The sequence below is a fragment of the Macrobrachium nipponense genome, chromosome 2 (genome assembly GCF_015104395.2).
Source record: "Macrobrachium nipponense isolate FS-2020 chromosome 2, ASM1510439v2, whole genome shotgun sequence".
Lineage (NCBI taxonomy): Eukaryota > Metazoa > Arthropoda > Malacostraca > Decapoda > Palaemonidae > Macrobrachium > Macrobrachium nipponense.
The window spans coordinates 77646304-77655934 of NC_087201.1; the positions used below are offsets into that span (position 1 = coordinate 77646304).

At 34.8% G+C, this 9631-nt stretch overlaps 1 protein-coding gene across 6 annotated transcripts in view; it reads right to left on the reverse strand.

The window, feature by feature from the left end:
• LOC135220686 (vesicle-associated membrane protein 7-like) overlaps window positions 1–9631 on the reverse strand; it is a 158837-nt gene that overhangs the window by 25516 nt on the left and 123690 nt on the right. For all 6 annotated transcript variants that reach the window (XM_064258064.1, XM_064258066.1, XM_064258062.1 and 3 more), the window contains one exon: window positions 1319–1411. In XM_064258064.1, coding sequence (XP_064114134.1) covers window positions 1319–1411 — 93 coding nt within the window. The remainder of the gene's footprint in view (window positions 1–1318; window positions 1412–9631) is intronic.

Consider the following 9631-nt stretch of genomic DNA (forward strand, 5'->3'; position numbering starts at 1 on the left):
TTTTATGCTCAAACCCAGTACGTACTATCATCAACAACAAAAACTTTACAATCACTTTCAGAATGATATTAGAATATGGAGACTTGACTCTATGCTCAGGAAAAACACCTGCTTCCCACTCCTTCCTGTTCCCATAATCCTTTACAGTGCAACATCTGTTGGGTCTCGCATTAGTTACTTGTTCCTGCTTCAATGTTTCGTAGTCAGCAGATTCGTGTTCACTCTCTGGATCAGCGTAGGGAATGGACTTTTGTGCACAATAGTACATGTACATTGTATTGTGCTCAATCTTTTAATGACATGAAAACTTGGGCATGGTTAGGTTAAAAGAAACTGGATGCATAAGCAGGATGAAACCTACAGGAGTAAGATGGTAAGTGAAAGGCTGAGAGTAAGTATATACAGCTAGGCTGATGAGATGCAGTACATTTTATCATTTACAGTGTGCCTTACAGTTTTGCTAGAATGAGTTGCCTTTGTAACATAGCAGATCCATTCCGTGATCATTGTAAATACTGCAAAGTCAAAAATAATGAGACTCAAAATAACAAGATCTTCAATAGTTCACAAGTCCCAGGTTTTCAAAGGTAACCTTGAAGGATTAACATCATAATACAACATAATGAAAATACTACTTTCACTTCCAGCAAGCAGCAGGCTGCTAAAGCAAACAGTATAAAAAAAATTGTATGTAGAATGAAATTCTACTCTCTCACTTAAACACAAAATTTTTAAATACTCTATTACACCAGTTAGGTGTTGTAGAGAATTTTAAATGTAGTTATGGTCTTCCCAGGTATATAACACTACAGAAACAAATTGAAATCATCACTACTTACCATTCCCATTTAACATTTACCATCTTGCAGCTTTGTTAATTAGTGAAATCTCCTATAAGTAAAATTAATTCATTTTCAGACTATATCTAACAATAATTACGATAAAAAAAATATGATACAGAGATGCACTGTAAAAAACTATCATCCACCAAAGGAGCCAAGCAAATAATTAAAACCAAGTTACTGTTTTCCAAAAATAAGGAGCACTTACCCCAAAGCTAATCTACTTTCATTTGTATTAACTCGGCACACAGTTAATCCCACCCTTCAGGCATTTAGTGTCAGTTTAGTTTCTTATAGGATCAAATAATTATTTACTAAAAGTATAAATGTTTAGACGAATTGCAGTCATACATATTCTCTATGTATAACTTAATAATTTACAAGCATACTACATAAATAAAGAAACTTTCCCTAAAACTTAAGAGGCTTCAGAAATTAGGAAAATAGGGATGATGCACACAAGTATATTTCCTTACCCCAATGCATATTAAAATGATAATTATGAGACGGATGTTTTTCCACCATAAGCTTCTAGCTAAGCTACGGCTTGTAGTTTTGAATGTCACAGCCTGAAAATCAGTAAAATTAAAAGAATATAAATTTTCTACATAAAAAAATAAGTTTGTAAGGTTGAAACAACACAACATTCTACAAAATGATATTTTTATAATAAATTAAGGTTTTCTATATACTTACCAAGTAATTACATAGTTAACAATTTCTAAGTAGTACTGGCAGCTAAAAATGTGAAAATTGCGGTAGGGATTCTTTTATTTCTTTTTGGTGTAGATAACTAGCCCGCCCACTTCATGGGGAAAAAAGGAAACAACACAGCAGAGCGTTTCAATTCATTTATGCCTTACAGTCCATGTGAGGGGAGAAGGAAGGGCTCCAATTCTGTAATCAGCTGATAAGTAGTACATGTAAAATCTTATTTTATTATAAAAATATTATTTTATATAAATAACTTACCAAGTAATTACATAGCTGATTCCCACATTGCTAGGAGGTGGGATAAATGGACTTATTCTACCCCAAAGCATTAATAAACTAACAAGTTCAGAATAGAAAAGACGCTAGCATTGATACAATGTTTGTTGTTTTCTTACCTGGTAAGAGAGCTTTGCAGGAAGACTGCCTCTGATTCATGCTCACCCTGGCCCGTAGAGGAGTGACGGTATAGCCAAGAGTCACCTACTACATAAGTGGAGGCCTAACAGTGAAGGATTTTTCCGACCGCTAGTAAAGCATAAGAATTTGTCCTTGCCCTGGGTGCAGTACTATCACAAAAAATGACATTTTTATAAAATAAAATTTTATTTATGTGGCAACTTAAATTTTTGAAATTCGTGGTATTGCTAGTTTGTGTAGGTTAATTGGCCATGCCCACTTTTAGGGTAAGGAAGGAACAACAAAGCTGAGAATCGTCAATTGTTTTCTGCCCTTATGTCCATATGAGGGGAGGAGTGAGAGCTTTGATTTGTAATTACTGGGAAATATAAATATAATTTTATTTTATTATAAAAATGACAAATTTTTAATTAATTTGTACTTTTCATAGCTAACAAACCTGAGGTCTTAACATAAGGATAAATCTTCCGGTGCCAGCTGGAAACCGGTTAACCCTTAAACGCTGAAGCGGTATTTAAAAAAATCGTCTCCTGTATGCCGGTGGCGTTCGCAAGTGAGCGCCTAAGCGGAAAAAATGTTTTTTCCAAAAAATCACAGCACGCTTAGTTATCAAGATTAAGAGTTCATTTTTGGCTCCTTTTTTTGTTATTGACTGAAGTTTAGTATGCAACCATCAGAAATAAAAAAAATATCATTATCATATATAAATATTGGAATATATGACAGCGCAAAAAAAAAATTTCATATATAATTGTATACAAATCGCGCTGTGAGCAAAACGGTTAAAGCTAACGAGTTCATTTTTTTCGTTGTATTGTACACTAAATTGCGATCATTTTGGTATATAACACATTGTAAAACGATCAAGGCAACACAGAAAATATTATCACAATATGATGCATGAATTCGTAACGCGCGGATGTAAAAAAAAAAGCTTTTTTCAAAAATTCACCATAAATAGAAATAGTGTGCTAGAGACTTCCCATTTGTTTCAAAATGAAGGTAATTGATTGAATATTACTAGGCTGTAAGTGTTGTAGTTTACAATTGCAGTTTTCGACGTTTTCGGTCGAGTTAAAGTTGACCGAAGGACAAATTTTTTCTAATTATCATTATTTATATGAAAATATTTCAAAACTGATAAAAGCTACAACCATGGGATGTTTTTGGTTGTATTCTACATGAAATTGCACACATTTTCATATATAAAACTTTATGTAACGGCTAATTTAAAATGGTGCAAACATTACGACAATCGGACAAAAAAATTTATGATTTTTTCGGAAGTTACCGCACGGACGTAAGGAAAAAGTTTATTTCATAAATTCACCATAAATCGAAATATTGTGCTAGAGACCTCCAATTTGTTGCAAAATAAAGGTAAATGATTGAATATTACTAGAATGTAATAGTTTTAGCTTACAATTGCGTTTTTTTACCATTTCGGTCGAGTCAAAGTTGACCAAAGGTTGAAATTTTGGCACTTATCGTTATTTATATGAAAATATTTCAAAACTGATAAAAGCTACAACCATGGGTTGTTTTTCGTTGTATTCTAAATGAAATTGCGCACATTTTCATATATAAAACTTTATGTAACGGCTAATTTAAAATGGTGCAAACATTACGACAATCGGACAAGAAAATTTATGATTTTTTCGGAAGAGTTACCCCGCGCACGTAAGGAAAAAGTTTATTTCATAAATTCACCATAAATCGAAATATTGCGCTAGAGACTTCCAATTTGTTGCAAAATGAAGGTAAATGATGGAATATTACTAGAATGAAATAGTTTTAGCTTACAATTGCGTTTTTTGACCATTTCGGTTGAGTCAAAGTTGACCAATGGTTGATATTTTGGCACTTATCGTTATCTATATGAAAATATTTCAAAACTGATAAAAGCTACAACCATGGGTTTTTTTTGTTGTATTCTACATGAAATTGCGCACATTTTCATATATAAAACTTTATGTAACGGCTAATTTATAATGGTGCAAATATTACGACAATTGGATGAACAAATTTTGATTTTTTTCGAAAGTTACCGCGTGGACGTAAGGAAAATGTTTTTTTTTTTCATAAATTCACCATAAATCGAAATATTGTGCTAGAGACTTCCAATTTGTTGCAAAATAAAAGTAAATGATGGGATATTACTAGAATGTAAGAGTTATAGCTTACAATTCCGTTTTTTGACCATTTCGGTTGAGTCAAATTTGACCGAAGGTTGATATTTTGGCACTTATCGTTATTTATATGAAAATATTTCAAAACTGAAAAAAGCTACAACCATGGGTTGTTTTTTGTTGTATTCTACATGCAGTTGTGCACATTTCCATGTATAAAACTTTATGTAACAGCTAATTTAAAATGGTGCAAACATTACGACAACTGGACGAAAATATTTATGATTTTTTCGGAAGAGTTACCGTGCGGACGTAAGGAAAAGTTTCATAAATTCACCATAAATCGAAATATTGTGCTAGAGACTTCCAATTTGTTGCAAAATGAGGGTAAATGATTGAATATTACTAGAATATAAGAGTTATAGCTTACAATTGCGTTTTTCAACCATTTTGGTAGAGTCAAAGTTGACCAAAGGTTGATATTTTGGCACTTATCGTTATTTATATGAAAATATTTCGAAACTGAAAAGCTACAACCATGGGTTGTTTTTCGTTGTATTCTACATGAAATTGCGCACATTTCCATATATAAAACTTTATGTAACGGCTAATTTAAAATGGTGCAAACATTACGACAATCGGACGAAAAAATTTATGATTTTTTCGGAAGTTACCGCACGGACGTAAGGAAAAAGTTTATTTCATAATTTCACCATAAATCGAAATATTGTGCTAGAGACTTCCAATTTGTTGCAAAATAAAGGTTAAATGATTGAATATTACTAGAATGTAATAGTTTTAGTTTACAATTGCGTTTTTTGACCATTTCGGTCGAGTCAAAGTTGACCGAAGGTTGAAATTTTGGCACTTATCGTTATTTATATGAAAATATTTCAAAACTGATAAAAGCTACAACCATGGGTTGTTTTTCGTTGTATTCTACATGAAATTGCGCATATTTTCATATATAAAACTTTATGTAACGGCTAATTTAAAATGGTGCAAACATTACGACAATCGGACAAAAAATTTATGATTTTTTCTGAAGAGTTACCCTGCGCACGTAAGGAAAAAGTTTATTTCATAAATTCACCATAAATTGAAATATTGTGCTAGAGACTTCCAATTTGTTGCAAATAAAGGTAAATGAATAATATACTAGAATGAAAAATTTTTAGTTTTTAGATTACAATGCGTTTTTTTTGACATTTCGGGTTGAGTCAAAGTTGACCAATGGTTGATATTTTGGCACTTATCGTTATCTATATGAAAATATTTCAAAACTGATAAAAGCTACAACCATGGGTTGTTTTTCGTTGTATTCTACATGAAATTGCACACATTTTCATATATAAAACTTTATGTAACAGCTAATTTATAATGGTGCAAATATTACGACAATTGGATAAAAAAATTTTGATTTTTTTCGAAAGTTACGGCGCGGACGTAAGGAAAATGTTTTTTTTTCATAAATTCACCATAAATCGAAATATTGTGCTAGAGACTTCCAAAATGTTGCAAAATAAAGGTAAATGATGGAATATTACAAGAATGTAAGCGTTTTAGCTTACAATTCCGTTTTTTGACTATTTCAGTTCAGTCAAAATTGACCGAAGGTTGATATTTTGGCACTTATCGTTATTTATATGAAAATATTTCAAAACTGAAAAAAGCTACAACCATGGGTTGATTTTGTTGTATTCTATATGAAATTGTGCACATTTCCATGTATAAAACTTTATGTAACAGCTAATTTAAAATGGTGCAAACATTACGACAATTGCCGAAAAAATTTATGATTTTTTCGGAAGAGTTACCCTGCGGACGTAAGGAAAAAGTTTTTTTTCATAAATTCACCAGAAATCGAAATATTGTGCTAGAGACTTCATTATTTGTTCCAATTTGTTGCAAAATGAAGGTAAATGATTAAATATTACTAGAATATAAGAGTTACAGCTTACAATTGCGTTTTTCAACCATTTTGGTAGAGTCAAATTTGACCAAAGGTTGATATTTTGGCACTTATCGTTATTTACATGAAAATATTTCAAAACTAAAAAAAGCTACAACCATGGGTTGTTTTTCGTTGTATTCTACATGAAATTGTGCACATTTCCATATATAAAACTTTATGTAACGGCTAATTTAAAATGGTGCAAACATTACGACAATCAGACGAAAAAAGTTATGATTTTTTCGGAGTTACCGCGCGGACGTAAGGAAAAAGTTTTTTTTCATAAATTCACCAGAAATCGAAATATTGTGCTAGAGACTTCCAATTTGTTGCAAAATGAAGGTAAGTGATTGAATATTACTAGAATATAAGAGGTTTAGCTTACAATTGCTTTTTTCGACCATTTCAATAGTCAAATTTGACCAAAGGTTGAAATTTTGGCACTTATCGTTATTTATATAAAAATATTTCAAAACTGATAAAAGCTACAACCATGAGTTGTTTTTAGTTGTATTCTACATGAAATTGCGCACATTTTCTTATATAATACTCCACGTAAAGGCTAATATAAAATGGTGCAAAAATTATGTTAAAGTGACAAAATAATTTCTGAGATGTGTCGCTGATGCTTTTTAGTGCAAGAAGAAAGAAATTCGTGCTTGCGCGCCTGGGTAATGATTGTAAACAAAACAACGCCTTGATCCGTGAGCTCCCAGCATCCCCCAAGGCGCGTGATTCAAAAGTTTTTGCCTAGTAGGCCTATAAGTATTTTTCCGCAAATTTTTAAAAAAACTTTGTTTTGTTGACGTACCATACGTCCAATCGGCACCCGACAGACAATTTTTGTCGACGTTTAATATGTCCAATCGGCGTTAAAGGGTTAAAAACAATCAAAGATTGTAAATGCAAGGAATCTGTGGCATCTGGCATCTGACGCATAACTGAGGTGGAAACAAGTCCGGAGACCAAGCTTGAATCCCATGACACATCAGTCTTTCTTCCAACCCAGAATCAAACACAAAAGGGGTGGCTAGAGGTAGGCAGTCAATGTTAAGACCTCCAGTATGTTAGCTATGAAAAATACAAATTACACGTAATTGAATATCTGTCATCTGTTCATACGTGGCAACAAACCTTCTGTCTTAATAATAGGATAGACTCACACTTGGGGGGAGGTATGAGAATCCTGAACCAACTGGGGGTTCGGTGCATCTGATCATTCTTCTAAGAAGTGAGAATTGTAAAGAAGAGGACCTAAGCCTTTGAGATGTTAGATATGTAGATATCTAAGACTCATTTCACAGGATTTAAATACAATGAAACATGTCCAAATTCACTGCATACATGGAAGTATAAAACTACTATATTATCTGTTCAAGCAACAAACCATGTTACAAGAAATGGGTTTGTAACCACTCCTCAAGCTACTGAGAAGCAGATTTGTATGTTGCATGGAACAAAAATAAGTGCTGTAATGCTCCCCTGCATCAAGCCAGTTCCAGCGTATGGTGTGTATTCTTCAAACTGCCCATAGGTATGAAGAAAGGAGAAAATGGAAAGAAAAGAGACCAGTCATCGCACTCATTCCCAACTCGACACTGGATGAGTCGCTTGTTGAACAGCCACCGCTGGACCCAAGGAAAAAGTGTCCAAGGGTCTGTGAGCAACATCCTTCCGGTAGAAGAAAGTGGAAGTAGTTTGATGCAGTCAGGAGCCAGCATTCAAAATCCTATGAACAGATAAGTTCCAAAATGCCAGGGATAAACCTAAACCTCTGGTGTCATGCACTTCTGCATGCACCTAATTGGTGACAAAACTCGACGATGAGAAGTAGGCTTGCCTAATCACCTCGTATAGTTAAATGAAAGGGACACCTCTTTCTTGACCTAGCTTGTGTTAACATAAAGTCTACGATACCTAAACTCTGGTGACGAGACCTTCAGAAAACAACACAGTGCTTTGTTGGGTCAAAGCAGAAACTCTTGAAGGTTACTGATGACAAGTTCCACACCATAAGGAATGGAAAAAGAGGCAAAGCGGCCATCGTGAACCATGGGAATTTGGGTCTTAGCCATGAATTCTGCAGCAATTCAAAAGCTACTGATCCTAACCCATTGTGAGTCTACGTCATAAGCCTGACCCTAGAGCCCTCCAACTCTTCAAAGGAAGCCAAGGTCAGCAGGAAAACTGTTTCCAAAGTCAGTTTTGCGGTACACTATGCACAAACAATGTCAGAGAACAGTTATAGTTAAGGGTGACATACTAATACTATAGTAGAATATTTACGATACGTGTGGTTAGATACCTAGGATGACTGCAGAAGCCAGCATGAGGGTTTAGTAGTAAGTATTTAGATAATGTCCTTTTGTTGGTTTTATACAGTCACAGTAAGTCCTATTGTCTCAGTAAGATTATATAGAATAGCATTGCAAGTATGCATGCTTAATAGTCTGGGGTCTGGACAGTAACAGAAGTTAAAGATGTCATAGTTAGTGGTCTCTTGGAAAGTGTTGTTTTTAGTTGGTGCCTTGCTGGTAGTCTCTCCTTCTTCTTCTAAATCTGTCTCAGTCAAGGCATTAAATCTTAGTTTTTATGATAGGAAAAATTATAGAGTAAGATAGAAATATTACGATTCTGCAACCCTCCCCCCTTAGTAAAGAAATCCCCCTTATGATACTGCAAGTTTACTCTAAGACGATTGACATATGGGCTTGAAGGAGCTTGAGTGAGACTACTCAGTACCAGAGTAAGGTCTCACGTAGGAGGTCTGAGTTTCTTAGGGAAACAAGACTGCTCAAATCTCATAAACCACATTGAGAATCCTCAGGGCGAAGTGATATCCACATCCTTCGAAGAACTACGTAATCACAAGTCAGCCCTGTAGTCCCTCGCCAGTATCAACAAAAAGAATTTCCTCTGTTCTAACAAACAACCAAATCTTGTCTACTGAACAGGAACTCTGAGTGGAGAGAAATCCTTTTGGTGACACAGAAGCAGATGGCTCATCTTGTATATGGCTGACGAAGATCATCTTAAGTACTAGCCTTACATCTGAGTTGCTGCTCCGCAAGAAAGATTTTCAGCTTGAAAGAGAAACTGGACAGACTCCAGTCATGAAGAGATAAGGATTCTACTGACTTGTGGCATCTATCCACACAAGACTGGTGAAGGAGGCTGTGCCGAGGTGGAATCTCTCTCAGCCACTCAGCTTGGAGCCACAAGGAGTTAGTATTAGGGTCAACCTAAGCTTTTGGAGCCTGATAAAGGGAGTTCCTCTTAATTCACTCCCTCTGGATCTGCTTCTGTGCTCAGACTGCTCCTGCGAATGTTGGAGTGCTCATCTTGAAGAGCTCCTGGCTTTAGGAGCAAGGAGCTTACAGGACAAAGAACTCAACATCGCGTTGGAGTTGAAGGCAGCTTTTCTGGGTCTTCAGTAGATTAGAGAAAGGGAGGTAGGGCACTCAATAGGATAACCCAAGAGGATGTCCTATAATAATATGCTCTTCGCATATATGTTCTAAATATCCTACTGTCAATCTGTGCACTGTCAAAGTACTTGCATTGTTGGCAGAGAT